Source organism: Grus americana, chromosome 18 (genome assembly GCF_028858705.1).
Source record: "Grus americana isolate bGruAme1 chromosome 18, bGruAme1.mat, whole genome shotgun sequence".
Taxonomy (NCBI): domain Eukaryota; kingdom Metazoa; phylum Chordata; class Aves; order Gruiformes; family Gruidae; genus Grus; species Grus americana.
This window is the reverse complement of record NC_072869.1, coordinates 6,415,054-6,434,384: the sequence shown is the minus strand read 5'-3', so window position 1 is coordinate 6,434,384 and position 19,331 is coordinate 6,415,054. Positions and strand designations below refer to the sequence as shown.

The following is a 19,331-nucleotide window of genomic DNA, read 5'->3' as shown; positions in this document are numbered from 1 at the left end:
TAAATATTTACTTACTTATCAGTTAAAAATAAATTCAAGCTGGGACTATATTGATTACAAAGAGAAAAAAGAAAATCTATCTTGGATGGTCTGTAAATTATTCTTAAATGTTTATGAAACTGTTGCAATGCTGTTTTTAAATACAGGTAGTTTTAGCTACTATAGTTATGAAACTATTTAAAGTTCTGAATATGTCACCTTCCTAAAGGATTGATAACTGAACATAACAGGTACCAAACATTTGCTTTCTGAGAAGAAAAAGAAAAGAAGTCTCCAATATACACAACCAGTGACCATAAAATCTGCTTTACAAATTGCAGCCTTTTGGCATTGAGAGCACAAAATTGTAAAATGTTGAGGCCAGAATTTACTAGGAGATGTATGTGATTCTCATTAGTTCTGGTTGGCATGGTGTGTTGGGTTTGCGTGGCAAGGTTTTGGTAGCGGGGGGGCTACAGGGGTGGCTTCTGTGAGAAGCTGCTAGAAGCTCCCCCTGTGTCTGACAGAGCCAATGCCAGCCGGCTCCAAGACGGGCCCGCCGCTGGCCAAGGCCAAGCCAATCAGCACCTCTGTGATAACATATTTAAGAAGAAGAAAAACACTTAGAGAGAGAGAGCTTTTGCAGCCGGAGAGAGGAGTGAGAAGATGTAAGAAACTCTGCAGACACCAAGGTCAGTGCAGATGGAGGGGGAGGAGGTGCTCCAGGCACCGGAGCAGAGATCCCCCTGCAGCCCGTGGTGAAGGCCATGGTGAAGCAGGCTGTCCCCCTGCAGCCCATGGAGGAAGGATGAGGGGGTCTAGAGATTCCACCTGCAGCCCGTGGAGGACCCCACGCCGGAGCAGGTGGAGGCACCTGAAGGAGGTTGTGGCCCGTGGGAAGCCCACGCTGGAGCAAGTTCCAGGCCGGACCGGTGGACCCGTGAAGAGGGGAGCCCACGCCAGGGCAGGTTTGCTGGCAGGACTTGTGACCCCGTGGGGGACCCCACGCTGGAGCAGTTTGCTCCTGAAGGTCTGCACCCCGTGAGAGGCACTCCATGCTGGAGCAGGGGAACGATGAGAGGAGTCCTCCCCCTGAGGATGAAGAAGCGGCAGAAACACCGTGAGATGAACTGACCGTAACCCCCATTCCCCGTCCCCCTGTGCCGCCGAGGGGGGGAAGGTTGAAGCCGGGAGTGAAGTTGAGCCCGGGAAGATGGGAGGGGTGGGGGGAAGTGTTTTAAGAGTTGATTTTATTTTCTCATTCCTCTACTCTGTTTTGCCTAGTAATAAATTAGATGAATTCCCTCTCTAAGTTTGGTCTGTTTTGCTCGTGACAACAATTAGTGAGTGATCTCTCCCTGTCCTTATCTTGATCTATAAGCATTTCATTATGCCTTTTCTCCCCTGTTTAGTGAATGAGGGGAGTGAGAGAGCGGCTCTGGTGGGCACCTGGCCCCCAGCCAGGCTCAACCCACCACACATGGCAAGTGTTTTACACATGGCAGCTGAACAATAACCTTATATATGCTAGCATCTTCCCCAGATATCTTCACTTTGATAATATGATTCAAACTTCTGTGTACAAAATGACATGCAACATCCCCATCCATTACAGCAGTCTCTCAGTGAAAAACATCTTTGATATTGTGCCAAAAATACCCCCTTCAAAGAAAATATTATCGTATTTAGCTAAGTTTCAATATGTCATACATTTATTATTTTATGTTTGTAACCAAAAAAGCAAAGAATGAATCACTCTTCTGAGACCAGGAAATGTGTTTTAACAATGCTAAAATACAAAATTATATTCCTTTTTAAGGATATGGTGTTAGGAGACTTGCACACCTTTACTATGACAGCAGAGTCAGTGTGAGAGAAAAAAAACCTTCAGCCTTTTCATATCAGTGGTTATAGCCCCAAGTACAGAATCAAGTACAAAGACAAGATATATGTTGCTTTTACTTCTGCAGGGCTTGAAATAAATATACCTAGGTTTATAAATAGACCTAAGTGCAGGATGAAATAAATCCAAATAAGATACTATCAAAACAATGTGTATTAGAAGATAGAAAAAGGGCGTTAAGAACAAAGTTGGTATTTTTGCAAATTTCTTTGGATATATCAAACTGTTTAGTAATTGGAGGCCAGCTGCTGCTCAAATCTTTTCTTGAAGCTACATCATTAGGAACTGAAGACAGGAAAGCAACTTACTGAAACAAAGTGGAGGAGGGAAAAAAGAAAGCAATGGCCAAGACCTTTGCCTACCATTAGTTAGCCCACCTTCAATAACATCACAGACTCTTTAACCTTCCAATGGATCTACTGCCCTACGTCCATAACAGCAGAGCCCCTTGACGTTTCAGATACCATCCCTTCGAAGGCATTTCCAGGGCTAGCACACCCACCTTTGCAAGGGTACCATGGATTGCTTTTAATTATTACACAAATGAAGCTGAGATACAGTTTAACGTATAATTTGAAATGCACTGCTGCCAAAATGAGCGCACATCCTGAGCTCTAAAACAGGGACAATATAGCTTGTTGGAGTAAGCCTGCTGAATCACTTCTTGCCAAATCTAGGATCTCCTAGGAAGCTTCCCATGGCAGACGAGTGAGCTTGTTTTATGACACTAGACAAGATTAAATGTCAAGCAGAATAGTTATACTGGAGCAACAAAACCTTGATACCATGAAGAAGCTGTAGAAATGCATTTTTGTACCTGTTCAGGACTCTTTTGCGATTTCAGTGGTGCTCCACTGTCAGAGACAACTGGAAATTTAGAACACACCAAGATGCACAACTGAGTCTCCACATATTCCAAATTGATTCAATCACAAGAAAGGATTGCTGAAGTGATAAGGAAACAGAAGTCCCAATATAGAGACAGATCTAGACCCTGAATATATGTTTTCTCTATATATGGTCTATTAACAGCGAATTTTACAAGTACCTCTGAAATAACAGCATTTTTTTCCTGTTCTAAATAGTCAATGATGAGGACGAATAAACCAGTTACTTTAACCTGCTTGTTTTATATTATGTTCATTTACTAATACATCTAAGAACATGCAATAGTGTAGAAATATTAGAAATGTTAAACAATTATTTAAGCAGTGATACTATATCTCATTTTTTATTCATTAAAGTTTTTGATGTTTGCATCAGACTTTTGACTTCCTAAAGCCACTCTAAATCAAAACGTCATATTATTAAGCTCTCTAAAAATTCATCACAAATCAGTTTACAGATGACATTGATGTCTTATTGCTATCCATTCCTCCTGGACCATTTCTAACAATTCATTTTTTATATTCCTGCAGCGCTGAAATATGGTTCACACCAGTATCTGTCCTTTTAGTAATCACCAAAGCAAAGCTTGGCAGTTGTCATATATTGCACTCTTGAGAAAAATGCTGGTAATACTCTGAATTGATTGAACAGCATGGAATCAGAACTAGCTAGCAGAGAAAGCATTTAACTGATTTCAATTCATAAATCTCTTTTCTCCTATCCTATTTTAGTTTAGAAACTGCTAATTCACCATTATCTTGTGATGCATAGAATGAATGAAGTATTTATAAAGATATTAATTTAAATAATATGTGATTGCATTCATTAATGTCCCAGATGAGAAGGCAGATTTATGGATCTTAGTGAATAACTTTCACTTATGCACACTGAGCTAGAGAAAGTATGTAACGGTCCTTGGCCAGCAGACATCAATTTGTTTATTTCCCCAGAGGTCAACATCAGGTACAATGGTCTTCCTCGTCTTAAAAATAAAGTGATTTTAAACAGAACTTTACCTGCTTTAAACCGCAATTTAAGTCTTTGACCATGACCTAAAATGATTAGTGACACGTGGCATCACTTACGTGACAAGGTTTAATTAATTGGCAGGGATGCACTCAGTGTCTAAAGCAAATGCTGTTACTGAACATGTTTTTAGGAGGAAAAAAAAAGTAAGTATGGACAAGAACTGTAGTTTATTCTTAAAGAATCTTGCAAACAAGGCTCTTGAAATTAAGTCCACGTAGAATCAGGAGATCAAAGACAGACGGGCTACAGGTAGGTCAGGGGACAAATTTTAGGGAAACAAAGGCAGAGCTATTGGAGGAGAGAGACGCCAGTACTGGTGAATGGAGGAAGGAATCCCAGCAGAGGACTAGCTCGGTGGGAAGTGGGGTGGTTTGTTCATCCACGACTATCATCCATAACTGTCTGGAAATCCCTGCTTTGGCAGCTGAAACCCATAGCGCTTGCTGCCTAAATGTCACTAGACTACACTGGCTCATCAGTAAAGTTACGCTGATGTCCGTTTGCTGATTGCCTTGGTGCTTATGTGAGTCCAAAGAAAAAAAGCAGAGAAAGTAAAATGGTGTTTTTCTTTGTGACAGAGTGGAGGAGTGTGATCTGCATATTAATAAGAGTTTGTATTGTTTATTACAAAGGACTGTTTATCTGAAATGGGCTGCATGTTAAATTCGCTAAAATGAATAATCAAGAGACAAAGCTGGGCCTGAGAGAGAACTGAAACTTGGGGAGTTTCCTCAAAAGCAGCATTTCTTCTGGGGAATTTATCTGCATGTAAACTCATTAAATATCTTGTGCTGAGATTCTGGATCTTGAAATCCAATTATCTGTATCAGTGATATTCAGCCTTCAGGACCCGAAAAGCTACTTTCTCAGAAAACAGAGAAGCACAAAGATACAAAATACCACAGCACAATTCACAGTATCATCTGATGATGCTGGAATTGTAAATCGCATGGCCCGATACTGCACTGCAATCGTTGGACAGCACATAAAGCAATATATTATTGCTCACTGGAACTTTATTGTCAAAAATTGGATCAAAGAGGTGTAAATATTTGGCAAATTGCACTGCCATCCCTTTTGCTCCTGAATGGAATGGGAAGAAGTTTCTTCTCAGCCTCAGGTCAGAAGTAACTTGTAAGTCACCTGCCGTGTACTTTCCTGCCCTTGTAGGCTGTGGGGTAGGAGGACAGTGATGTTGTCCTTCATACTCTCCCTTCAGACCATTTCTTTACTTTAGGAACAAGAAAAATATTTTTTTTTTATTCCCAAGTGGTCTAAAAAAATGTAGAAAAGTCTTAATCTAGTTTACTGAAATGCCTTCCATTACTAATACTGAAATCAAATAAACTCTTGAATGGAGTAGGCTAGAAAGGTATGTACTTAAGGTGGACTCCTTAGTCATAAATTCTGTAATGGAATGGTTTGGAACTGTTTTGGTTTGCTGATGTGGAAATTGAGAACTAAACAGGTTTACAGGAATTAAGCAGTATTCTCCACCCCCAAAAATAAAGGCCCAAGAGAAACAAGTGGTAAGGAATGAAGGAGGCAAGAGGAAGTATGAAGTCAGTGATCACATCACCCAGGTATGTGTTATTTGAATTTCTCTAGACTGATCTTGGATTCTGTTCCTGTGGGTGAACCTCTTCTGTTCCTTCTTAATTTAATTTCTAAAGTGAAGCATACAAAATAGAAATGTTTTCAAAATCGGAACTCAAATAAAACTGATTTCTACTTTAATAGCAAAAACTTTTGTTAAAAATTTGAAGTTACTTTTCCAAGACTATCTGTACTGAATACTTCCTTCCATCTAGCTCTCTGTTAAAGCTTGACTCTCCTCCCAGCTTCCTTTGCACAAGAGGTGTATAATTTTGACTCTGTGTGCAGCTAGCTGTCTCTCTTGTTCGCTATGCATGTAAGCTAGCTTATTATAATTTTGATTTGAAACCAAATCAAATCCTTTTTTTATTTATTCATAATTTTTCATAGGATCAGTTCCACAAAATCCTTTCACGTACAGCATAATCACAGTTAAGACTTGTCTAAGAAATTCCCTGGCTGCTATATCAATTGGTTCATTGCCCTGAAAACTGAAGTGCTTCAGCCCATATGAAACACACCTCTATTTTTAACATATAAAAAACATTACCAAAAAAGTGAACACAAATATACTACCTGCCAAATCAAATCCTCACTGAAGCCTTAACTATGAGCAAAGAATTTTTTCAAGGCATTAAAATAGCAATCTTTTCCTCAAAGGAGAATTTTGATTCAACCATTTTAGAAACCTCTCTAAAAGAGACTAACCACAACTAGAACAAATCTTGTAACATGACAGAAGGCCAGTACTGTTTGACAGCAGCGGGATAATATTTGTGAGTGTGGTGAGAACACCTCATTACTGAAATGGCACTTCCCAGGTTATCAGTGCCTCCGATATTTTCGGTGCCTCCAATATTTTATTAATTATCAGACATTTGCTTCACCATCACCAAAAACCAGCTGAATTCTTAGAATTGCTGAAGGCATTAAATACCCTGAAACGCCTGGCTTCAACTCACTGACAACGTCCATATAATTCTGTTCTTGCCTTTCATATTATGTCATAGTGTAATTTATAAATAATCTGAAATATGTCAGCCTTTACATAAATAGCAGAGTCAATACAACTATTTTTTTGTGTCAAAAAGAAACACCTGAATGCATTTCTTTTTACAAAGTAAAATATACATATTACCCTGAAACTTGGGGCATAGTTGGAAGCATTGCTGTCCTTCAGTAAGTAACAATACCACCATTTTATCATTTCTGTGATGAAGCTTACATCGATACTGATGTATGTGCACATGTACCACCAGGACCTCGATGGGAAGTACAGAGCACATTCCTAACATCTCATGCTGTATCCAGCAGAAATCTCATTTGTCAAGACAAGAGGAGAAGATGAATCACTTTGGAATAACCTTTTATTAGAGCTTCTGCCTGTTCTGACATTGTAAGTCACCATGCCTTTTCATCTGCTTTGTTCTGTATTATGGATTGCATAAAAGAGAGCCGCCTGCATGGAATAAGCAACAAAATCTTTAAAATACCCTTTTAAGCACCCCCGACGAGGGAAGCAACACAAAAACATGAACTAATGACTACTTCCAAGAGCGCTAACGAGTTCAAGATATTTTATTTATAAAATAAATTTAGAATTGGAAAGCATCAACCCTTCAGTTGGATAAACAGAATTGATACTTATTTAAGGATTGCCCTTAAACTTCCACACTGTGAATACATTCTTTAGTGAAAGCAAAATCATTAAGCATAATCATTAGATCAGTTTGGTTTTTGAAATGCTTTCAAATGACTACTTCTCTTTGAATGGTAATTTAGGAACCAAGTAGATTCCAGAAATTTTGCTTTGGTGCTGCACTCTAAATTTGTCTTACTCCTAATTTTTAGTAAGTATAATTATTTTAGTAAACATAAGTGCAAAGAATGAGTTAGCACCTAACCTTGGCAATGCAGAAAATACTTCTAAGAACCATGTATGTAAAATGTCCCTAACTATGCTATTGATACGAGCATGAGATTATTAAAAGTGAAACATACCTGGGATCCAAATCTGCTTTCATTGTTTAGATTTGTTAACTTTATGCATTTTTTTCGACTGTATTCACTGATAAATAACAGTTTCAATTCTGCTTCTGAGCACTGGGTCAGCCAGCCCAAATGCACATGCTCAAGTGTTTTTCAAATTCATAATCATAAATAATTTCTTGTGAATTGTTTTGATTTATATGGATGCACTAGCACAATGCTTCAATATTTGAGTTGCAAAAACTTGCAGAACTGAAGGTTTTTACTACAATAAAAACCTCGTCCAAATTTCAGCTCCTAATATAACTCAGATATAGTATAAAAATGGAGGATATGATCACTGATTAGCATCTGTCATCAGTATTTCTATATGTACATATACACAACAATCTCTACCCTTTTGCAGAGAATCATTTTATCAAGTTGTTTCCTGCCTCCACCTTTAGTCTGCGTTGACTAGCCTAGAAGTCGAGGTTCCTGAGCCACAGGCAGACACATTATCTAACCCAGAATGACTCTGTTTTCATACCTCCGTTTATTAAGATATACTTTCCAAATCTTGGTAAACAAGAAAAGGTTTCTATATACATAATTTAAAAAATATTATTGGTCAGAAATAGTGGTTAATAAACTAGCCAGCTGTGGCAGTCACTTTTCAACAAGAAATTATCGTGCTGATTTTAGATGAGTAAAATAGTCTTTGCTAACCTATCGTTTCCATCTGATGTAATATCCTTGGAGATTTACTTATGATCTATTAAAATAAATGTTGTCATTCTGTTTTCTAACTAAGATACGTGAGATGTCCAATAAAAAAAAAAAATCTTATAATGAGTGTCAATATGCTCTAGATAACACAGAAACTAGATCACTTTTTGAACACATCTGTCTGCCTGTCCCACACTGAGATATGTATCTCATAGTTCCTTTTATTTCATAACATAAAGAAGCTCATTCATCCCTTCCTACCCCTTAATATGACGGCACTGCAATGTTATCCTGATTTAGATGAATAAAAAAAGGTCCTGGCCACCTTAAACAACACTTTTAGAATAGCACCTTTAAAATGCCACTCAGGATGAACACCAAATTTAATTATGGAGTTTCCAAGTGAGATGCTATTCTTCCAGACAGCACAGTTTCAAATAACAGTTAATATGAAAATAGAAATATATGCTAGAAGACACCTAAAAATGTATGGTTGCTATCTCTCCAGCAGCGATGAAATTGTGTGATTTGCAAAGCACTATGTTGTTGTTATTCTGCCTCAGAGCTGACTGAGATAAAAGTGTAAATGCTTTAGAAATATAAAATATAGCAAATGTTTGTAAGTCTACTAACTTCTTGTTTTCAGACCAGAACATGACAGAACACATACCTTTCTTCCCCCTGTATTTATGCGAAGTGGAGTTAAGAAGGGATCAAAAATCATATGGCTGGTTTCAATATTGACAGGTGACTGCCTTTTCCCAACAGAGCAAAGATTCCAAGCTGAGTTCACCAAACCCCAAAAGGAGGGAACTGTAAAATACAAAACAGTGCAAGTTTAAGAAAAGTCTGGAAAGACTAGAGAAATACATGCAAGGCAGATAGCCAGATAATTAAACTTGTCATAGTGTCTGCACACACACTAAAACTCAAACCAAGCAAATTCATCTAGCCCTTCAAATTTAAAACTTCATACACAAAGACAAAAACATACCGTTTCATATATTTTTATATCAGGAAAGAAGGTTGTTTTTTTCTTCCTCTTTTGAAGGTACCCAGATATAATCCCAGATTCAATTATAAATAGCTCCGTTGCAGTTAGTATTATAGAATATTTACTGAGCAACAGCAATGTGAGTCATTAGTCCTTATGCTAATTTTGTATACATGCAATGTGTCCTTGGACTGCAACTGTTCCATTCTACCCAACGTTTTAAAAGTCTTCATATTTAGTAGAATTCCTTAAATTCTATTTCTCTATAAGAGAAACTCACACATTGTGATCCCAGAGAACAGGCCTGTTCTCTAGACAGGCTATACTAATTTCTGTTCCATTCACCCACACCTTTCTTTAGTCAAAGTTTTGATCTAAAAAAAATCTGGTTGGAAAAGCCATACTCTGGTGGTGAAGGAGGACAGTTCCTTCCCTGTATGTGCAATGGCTTGGAACACAGAGAAACCCTTGATTTTTGACAAGCTGAGTTACTTTCAAAGATTCTGTGCCCCTAATTGGAAAAAAGAAGAAAAATGCGATGTAACTATATACTGCTTCTCATCAGGAAACTGCAGGCTGAAGGTTCATGTTGCCATCTAATCTGCAATTTATAGACGTGATCAACCTGAAAAAATTTCTGACTAAATGAGTAAAGCACAACTAACAAGATACCCAAAGGACACATTTAAACTTGTGTCTGCACAGTTTTTCCCTGTCTAAAGTACATAAGGCAACTTTGACTGTAGCAGAATTAGTCTGTAGTTTTGTGTAGCGGATGAAAATTTCACAGGTGCAAATGTTGATGCCTTTTCTGGCTTTATTTTTTCCTTTTAAATTTTGTTAAAAGTTTTTATAACCTTTGAGCCTTAAAGCACTCTTCTAAGCTACAAAATTATGTGTGACAAAGTCTACAAACACAGGTTGGGGGAAGGAGCATGTGGCTGAGTCCATGGGGTGGGAGCACAGGTGTTTTGCCCAGAGGGTGGAGCTGAAAAACAACCCACCAGCTGCTTATAAAAAGCTTTTTGGTTGCTGTACCTAGCTGTATGCAGGATTTTGCAGGGTGAATGCTTGCTTCTGCTTGCAGTTTTTGGCTACTCCAGTGGGAGCTAGATAAAGTGTTGGTTGGATTTGAACCTCATATTTGTAGTAGACTTAACCCATTGGGAAGTAACTCCTTGGAGGGGAGGCTGGTGGAAAATATCTTCTGAGTAGTGTATCCTTGGGAAAATGGCTGCTCTTGGTGAGTGTTTTCCTATCGTGTTGTAGAACAGCTCAGTTCTTTTTGCCCTCAAAGTTTGAGTGTACTTAGGTCTAAAATTTTGGTTGGGTTAATATACAGCTTCAAGTAACTTTTTCTACAAAAGCAGAAACTATATGTTTAGGATTCTTCTTAGGCTATTGCTTGCACACTAAAACTTCAGCACAAGTACCTATGCAGAAGTGATGCAAAGTGTTTTGTAGTTGTTGAGTATCTGCCTATTCCAGTAGCTCATATGCTATCATCCACAGATGTTGCTTTTATTACGAAGTACATGAAAACTCCATTTTTAGCTGAAGCTTTTTCTTTCTTTGTGCTAGCCTGTTGTGTGCCCACAGATGCTGCCCACGCAGCTGAGCTCCAACAGCCCTGAAGGGATCCAGCCATAACTGACATGTTATGGCTAGCAAAGCTCAAAGTTTCTTTGCATTTGAAGTGAACGTGTGCTACCAATACCTTAAATTCACTGGTGAAATATCTTTTCTTAACACCTGATGGGGACAAATTGGCTCAGATGCAAAGCCCCAAATGAGTAATTACTCTTGGTATGTCCTGCATGAAATCTGTAAGGAGGTGTGATAGTGTGATGCTCTATTGCTCTGAGAAAGCAAAGATCAAGAAATAGCACCCAAAATGGCTACAATTGTGGATGCCCACATTAAATTATGTTAGTAATCTTTTATTTGAATAATAAACCTTGTGTGCAACTGCCCCCTACAAGATCAGATAGAAAACTGTTACAATAAGAAGCTTTGTGTGAACAGAAAAATGAAAGGGTAGTACGGTCTTAACATTTTTTTGGCTCCTCTCTTTACCCTACCAGTCAATTCCCACTTCCACTGCAGACTTACAAGACTATAGAAATTCCAGAGTATGCTAAATGATAGTGCTAATGCTTTGAAAATTAATAAAATAATTGTAGTGCAATTAAAAATAAAACACAGCACACTTAATTATTTGTGCTTTTTCTTAAGAGAAATACCATAGGCTCTCACTTCAGTTTTTGTCAGAGAGAAAATCCGTCTTTATAGAGCAGTGTAAAATAAAAGTTCAGGTTAATTGAGACAGCCAGGTTTCCTTTGATAAATCCCCTTCTGTTGCTGTTTAAAAAAATAAATTAATGATGAAACTGTAGTGCTGTAGGTTCAAGAGGGAAAATATTAAAAGGGAAATCTGTTGCTTGAATGGTTTCTAGTATTACCAAAAAAAAAAATCTTCTGGGCAGAAATACTCTTGGTATTGGTAAAAACAATTATTTAGCAAGCTTTGTAAATAAATAAACGAGACATGGTAAGTGCAATAAAATAGCAAGCCAAACAGGGCAGTCCATTATCTTCAAGTTCATATTACTTAAAGAATTTATGATATAACTGGGATTGTCCCAGAAAAGCTGCACTGGAAAATAGCTGCTATGAAAGGATGTTTTATAATGTTATTTCTGTTTTTGACAGGGAAACCTTGCATTCTGTGCAATGCCTGTCACACCAGCCTATCATTGGAAAGTCAAGAAGGTGGAGATCCAATACTGTGATGTTGCACTGCAAAGGTTAGGCTTGTCACCTGGACATGTAAGTCTCTGTTGCAATCCTGGGTTTTTTCTAAATGCCTAGGAAGCCTGTGCTTAAGAGTCGCTCCAGTATGTGCCTGTTGCTTGCTCTGTTACGTACAGTTAGACAAAAAGTGCAGCAATGGTAAACTTATCCCAGTGATCAGAAGAACTTTGCTTATGCTTCAACTGAAGGTTAATTAAGGATGACTGACCTAAGACTGCACACCTAAGTTAACTAGTGGATGGGGATATTATGCAATATTAATGTCTGATTACATTTAATTCAAGTAATTAGTGCTGCTGCTTAAATGCTCAAAGTAATAGAAAAGTATTCAGAACTGTAATGGAAAAATCCAAGGAGGCTTAATGTAGGAAACCAAGGCTTTAATTGAACATGAGTACTGAATTAACTGTTTAGTCCAAATAAATTAGCATATGAATCTAGGAAAACATATGAAAATATTAATTATTTTATTATTCCAGCTTAGCTAACAGACAAGGTTCTACTAGGGGTTAAGTCATTAATGAAACAATATCTCCTTCCCCACAATTATGTTGTATTTCCATAAAAACAGAGTCATGTATGAGTGGAAATACGCTGCGTCTTTGTGTGTGGACCTCTGAAGCATTTTAGGCAGCAGCCTGGCTCCCGTGCTGTACGGGAGCTAGTCTTACAAGCTAGTTTGCATGAGCCCACATACTAGCTTACAACCTCATTTAACAAGGTTTTCTAGCTGCTGGTTATTCTACCAAAAGTTTCTGTATACTGATCATGTCATCTCTGCCTTCATCTATAAATCTCCCTAAATTTGTACTGCTTGAGAGCTGATTTGTTGCAAATGTGTTACACAGACATAAGGCGATAAGTTTGTCTGATAATGTCATGCCTTCAATCTTCTCATAACAGAAAGAAAATTGGATAAATTCAAAGTTTATTCCTCTGTACATGTGTACATTATGGACAACAGAGTTTGTGTGTATGTTACATGGGGAGAAGGTGAGGGGGATTACTTCTATTTCACACCTATGCAAAAATCTCAGACATGCTTATTCAGTCTGTATCTTATTGCAGCTCCTCTTTTTTTCAATTTACTGGGAACAATTTATATTGAGATATATGAAGATGCTCTAGTATCAGCATGACACAATAGAATGAGGGATTCTGATGGCTTTTACCCAACCTATGCATAACAACAGTGAAATAATAGCAGAAATAATAGCAGCTAGAACAATAAAGCAAGGATTGAATGCTATTCTCCTAGTGATGAGTACCAAGGATTTGCCTAAATAAATACGAGCCTCCCCTCTCCAGAGAAAAGCAATGAGTGAACATTGTCCCATAAAGATGCCCTTCTGTAGGTACAGCGAACTTGCAGATAAGTGTAATGGTACTGTCTCCAGTGTGTGGTGATGGACATGTAACAGTCTGCATCTATGTTGTCAGAGGAGGCAGTAGTCTTCCCACCGTGGGATCAGAGGTGCATGCTGTCTATGACATCTTAATTACTTGATCTTACAAAAAAATGATGCTGGACTCAAAGGTCTAGGTCATGAAAGGGTTGTGGACAGTTAAGCAGTGTCTCTAATCACTTGTCTGGCTGTCAAGAGCTTACTTAAAAACAAGTTTTTATTTTGTGCCATCATGAATCACTGGCAGGAGCTATTCTTAGTTGTTCGAAGTTTTCAAAGAATCCTAAGTTTCCCCCTCTCCCTGCTCCACCCTCCAGTTCATACATGGGTGCTACCTTCCTACATTCTCTTAGCTTAACAGAAATAAGCTGTGAGTTAAGGATAACTTTTGTTAAAAGTGCTTAACCTTGGCAACATATGACCTATTACTGCTCTGGGAACAAAAGCAAAGAGTAGGCAGGTTTCATGCTCAGTAGGCAAGTGATTTCTGTCACTGCAAAGTTTTGTAATATCCAGGCAATAGCTCCCTATTTCTCAGTACAGCTTCCAAGTTCAGGGGAAAACACAGCAGACTCTACTGTGTTCCTTGTGTTGCCTCATGTAAGTAAATAAGATAGTATAGCAGCAAATCAAATAGAGACTAAGGTATCTGGGCGAAAATCATGTTTAAAAAAGCTGCTGTTCTCAGAACTAGATACAGGTGGAGACTGTTCTGCTGCCAACCTCCTGTCTACCTTGTGTGCCTCGCTGATTTGATGATCATGCTTCCTGCACTGTGCTCTTGGAATAAGTAGAACATTGACATAGCGTTAGCTGTGCAAACCTTTCACTGAGGAAACAACCTCTGATTTAGGTCTGAGCAATGCAGGGACTCTGACTTAGGAAGTAACTACAGAAGCAACACTTGGTATAATAGATGTTGTACTACATGACATTCAGCATCTTTATATGAATGAAAACCCTTATGCAGTTGACTTTGGTGTAACCCAGTGAAGAACTAGATGAAAATGAAGAAGCTTCTTTAAAAAGAGCATCTGAATGGTAAAATGGACACTACAATTGCCAGGATATAAACTAAGTTCTAAGGTGTTACTTGTTTATTCTAAGCCTTTGTTTAAACAGGGCCAGCAAGCTTCAACAAAAAAATAAAGGAGGTGGCTAGAAGTAAGAAAGCATCCTTCAAAAAATGGTGTCCAAATAATAAAAATGGAAAAGATGATAAACTCCTCTAACAAGTTAAATATAAAACTAAAACAAGAGAAGTCAAAAGAGACTGGAGAACAATTTGCTAAATGCATAAAAGCCCCTAGTAACTTCTTTCAAGTGTACAAGAGGCAAGGATCCTGAGTCTGTAAGGCCAGCTGATGGTCAAGTTGTAAAAGCAGCACATGAAAGATAATGTAGTAGCAAAGCCGTATCCGTTCTCTTCCTTATTGCTTGCTAAGGTGCCTCGGGAGGTTCCCACGCAGGAGCTTCTTTACGGCAAATGAATCCAAGAAACTATCTCAGTCAAGCATCAAAAAAATTACTTTTAGTATAAAGTGGTAAAATGAATGAATTTGTTAGCGTTGGTCAGAACTCTAGGATGAATACCACAGTGACCTGAATTGCCAAAATCCTCACTTAAAATCTATATTAGTATCTGAGAAAAAGTAGCAAATCCGAACCAATTTTTATGGTGCTTATTTTTATAGGTGCTTATATTTCACTGGTATCTGCTACTGGCCACTGTCAATAATAGGAGATGGAGTCTAGTCAAGAGTAAAATTACTTATGTTGCACTGCACTAAGATCATAACTTCCTCTTTGAAGTTTGCTCAACTTACAAGAGCATAGATTTTCTGAATTTAAGTTACTCTAGAGTTCACAAGTTTAAATAAAAGGAGTCAACTTATTCAGGCAGCAGATCCTTGTTTATATTTAAGCTTTAACATCAGCCCTGGCAATAGCATAAACCACAATCAGATTGTATTTGTGCAGCAATTATTCTTGCCCTGTGTAATTACTGGTCTCTCAGATAAAATCTCAAGCTACTTTATTGAAGCTGGGAATTGAAACCACAGAGAATCAGCTAGGTACATCAATAAAGCAGTCCATTAATTATTTCCACCTACTCAACTTGAAGAAAATTACCATACTAATGCCTCGGGATAACCACATGACCTGCTCTGCTTCTACTTAAAAGCCAAACGTAAAGTCATAAAGGCTTTGAGGGATAAATCAGGGACACCAAAGAAATGACAGAGTATAGAATGGCATTCATGTAAGTAATTGGTCACAGAAATCTCCAGACTGCAGTATCACAATGGTTTCAAATTCGAGAACTGACAGTATTCTGATTTCTGAAGTAAAAAGTTGATAGCTGGAATACATCCTTGGAAGTAAGATAGCATTACCATTATTCAAAAGGTGGTAAAAAATATTAAAATTTTTCATCAATAAATCTTAAAACAGATTAAAGAAATGAAAATTGTGCAGAACTCTAACAGCATCATATTACATATTGATAATTTCATACTGGCATGTTCAAATGTCATCTTCCCTCTGTATGAAGGATTCTCAATGACAAGAAAAGTTCAAAACTGCACTGGCAGAAAGATCAGAAAGCTGGAAGGGGGAAATGAGGAGTTAAGATTCTGGAAAGATACTTTCTTTTTAAAAGAAGTGTTAATTTTCTGTTATGACTTTAACAAAGACATCCTGCAATACCCTCTTCAATTTCCCGTTTAAATTATAGCTGCTTATTTCTGCCTAATTAAGCATTTTCTTCAATTAAGAGTATTACTTGGAAAAAAGTGTTTAGCAATCACAATTAGTGACCTCTAACCTTGCAAAGCTTTTGCTTATTTTCGTCTACACATTTGGGGTACCAGTGTAGAAAACACTACCACTTCTTTCATTATACTGATTAAACTGACTAATTCACTTTTTATAAATTATGTTAATCTTAGCGTAAAGAGCAGTTATGCAACAGCATCTAATTGGATTTTTCTTTGCCACACTGTTGTGAATTAACACATACACTATACAACCAAATACCACTTCAGTGTTTCCCAAAAACACAGGTCAGCTGATTAAAAGGTACTTATAGATGCTTTTCATATTATCTTTTTTTTTGCATGATCAATATGGCAGGAGTAGGAAGTGGTGTATCTATAGGCAGACGTATATCCAGGTCCAAAGCTAAGCAACTTCAGTAACAATCTTCTAGGGCCATTGTTACTACTGTTCTAAAAATTTAATGTGTTTCTCTCATTCTAATCCAAAGGATATACAGTCTTGGGGAAAACTGTCTTTCCGTATAATGTTAGTGAAGTTCCCCCTGCTGAAAGGTTTAGCATAACTACGTCAAGAAATGGAAATAAAAACAGATTAAAGGACAGTTTGGTTTAAAGGTTAAAAAGAAACCATGATGTTTAGTGGAGTTGGCACAGATTGCTCATTAGAATGTTAATCTTGAGTAAAGGAAATCCTCCTTAGTAAAAGAGCTAAAAATGAGGCAACACCCTCTCCCCCTCTTTTTGACACAAGACACTGCGCATACACATGGACTGGATCAGTGCCTGTGTCTGCTGTTCACTCGTATAATGGGCTCCCTTATTGCACCTGCCAGTGCCTGGGATGCTTGCTTGAGTAACTAGCTGCATCAATTACCTACCACTCAGCTGGCAGTTTCTAATCAACTCTGGTCAGTCTCTCAGTCATCAATCATTGCCAGGGTTCAACAGATTCCCCTTGAAGCAGGCAAAGAATAAGCTGGCAATTGCGACTAAGTTTGCCTGACACTCATTGTAATTTGGGGGGGTGGAAAAGAAGGAGAGTTTGGCCTGGATTTAAATGTAGACTGAAAAGGAAAAAGATGAAATGCAAAAAAGCTGTGATGGTCATTCTGCCCTTTAAACAGAGCTTTGCATGGAAATGCAGGAAACTCAGGTTTTGAGCCTATCGTATGATCTCTAGAAGTAACCTTTCCTCTTCATGTTTCTTCATCTTTTGTTTTTCTGCTTGTGCTGTGGTTCATGCTGTAAAACTGGGGGCTTTGGCTGTTACTAAGAAAATGTAAATGAGTGTTCTGAGGCAGGGTGAAGTGAGATCTAAGTTTTTAAAGAAGATCCAGAAGAAAAGGGAAGAAGGCTTCACATAGATGAAATTGGAACACAGGAGAAAGTTGTTCAGAGAAAAGTCATTTTGAACTTATTGTTTTAAGGAAAGGGGAAAGACTGCTTATCCAGCAGATAACTTGAGCTCTGTTCTGTAGATTCAGCTTTATTTTAATGTCTTTGGGATGCTATCGATCGTTGTGCTGAAAAATATAAATGAAAGAAAGAACATAAAAAATTACAAAAGGCAGCATATTTATTCTATCAAAAGTGCTCTTTCTGGCTATCCCAGTGCTTCACACTGACTGTTACTAAAAGAAACATAACTCTTGGATTGTAAGTAAAATTTAACTATTTATTGCCAAATTCAGTATGTCTGCATCTGTTAGCACTTCGTTAGGATGAATATAATGAGCATCACACTCTGAAACTGCAGGGCATTAAGTGATTCAGTTTGGAGAAGGCAGGCACTGAGGTGTAAGGGTTATGTGTAAGGAGCATCCAGTAAGGGTTAATCTCCAAAATACTTGTGTGTGACAGTGAGAATTACTTGTAGCTATGTACTACTTTGGTTTTCCACAAGACTCTTACAGCTAACGACAGCAAGTAATGCAGAAATGTCCTGGCTCTGCTGACTTGCAAAGACAAGTGAGGAGCAAGCACAGAGCTCACCACTGAGCGCTGCAGTTCATATCTGTAATGACAGTTCAAGACAGAAACACTGATGTTCTATGCTCTGGTATTTTCTACAGTAATCAGATTTCTCTGACCCCATTCTACAGGGCTCTTGCCCTGCCTGGGGATGCTGTTTCCACAGTGAGATTACGAAAACTCTGTAACTTTGGTTGTTCTTGGAAAGGCCACAAGTCCTTAGGACAGCTGACTAGATGCAGTTACAGGCTGGAAAAAAGTTGTCTGGGTTATACTGATCTCTTAGAAGTCCAGCATAGTGCTGCCAAGCCACAACTCTAAACAGAGGCATTTCTACAAAATATTCTGGAATGGAAAGAAACTTTGGCCTCTCTTCAGCTGTTACATCAAACTATTCAGCTAATTGCTGTCCAGTGATTGATCTTTCACTGAGTGATCTACTGCTTTTCCTAACTGCAGTTACACTCTGAAGAGTTGATATTTCTCAGGGAAGAATCTAGTCACTGCTTCCTTGAAAATGTATTGTACATATAGCACGTGGCACACAGTCTCCTGCACATAGGCTGTTGCTGTGCACAGAAGCCAGCTTCATCGTTATCTAGGAAAACCTCTACGTTTTGGGAGAATCTAGTGCTTTGTACTGAGTGATTCAGCTGAAATACTGCTGGGATGTTTCTGCTGCCCTGTGTGTACAACAGGCAGAAGCAGAAAAGGCTTAGGGGTCCCTCTGACTCAGGATGAACCTGGTTGCAGGGGAGTTCCAATAACTAAGGATCTTCTAGAGGAGTCTCACTTGCTGTCTTCTCCCTTCCTCCTGAATAAGTGTTGGTATCTTGCTGGTCTCTAGTGTTTGACAAACTCTTTACACAGGAATTACTATGTGAGATGTAAGGGGATGGCTGAGTGCAAGGGTATTCTTTTTGGTTGATGCCACACGATCTGATTCTGTATTCTGTGTGCATACCATGGGACAAACACACTGCATAGGAAGAGTAACTGTTTCCTACCCAACAAATCCCTGCATCATCTGTCAGGTGAATGTAAGGCTGGTCATTATTGGCCTAATTTTCAGAAATGCTGAAATGCATTCTCTGAATTCTCTGAAATCAGAAGAAAATAAAGGAAGATGGTAAAGGGTTCACCTTTTTCTTTAAAAACTGAGCTACTTATATAATCTGAAAATTCTATCAGTGTGGTGTCTAGTCCAGAAAAATTCTGTACAAACAACATAAATACTGAATAACTTCTTAAAGAGGAAATAAACTGCACTGGTA

The 19,331-nt window shown here is 38.2% G+C and overlaps 1 protein-coding gene across 7 annotated transcripts in view; it reads right to left on the bottom strand.

Moving 5' to 3' along the window:
* The window catches only part of CA10 (carbonic anhydrase 10), a 206,739-nt gene that overhangs the window by 117,244 nt on the left and 70,164 nt on the right, over positions 1-19,331 (bottom strand). For 4 of the 7 annotated variants that reach the window (XM_054846754.1, XM_054846758.1, XM_054846753.1 and 1 more), the window contains one exon: positions 8,763-8,905. The exons of the other annotated variants lie outside the window; for them this stretch is intronic. In XM_054846754.1, coding sequence (XP_054702729.1) covers positions 8,763-8,905 — 143 coding nt within the window. The remainder of the gene's footprint in view (positions 1-8,762; positions 8,906-19,331) is intronic. 7 annotated transcript variants of the gene reach the window in all.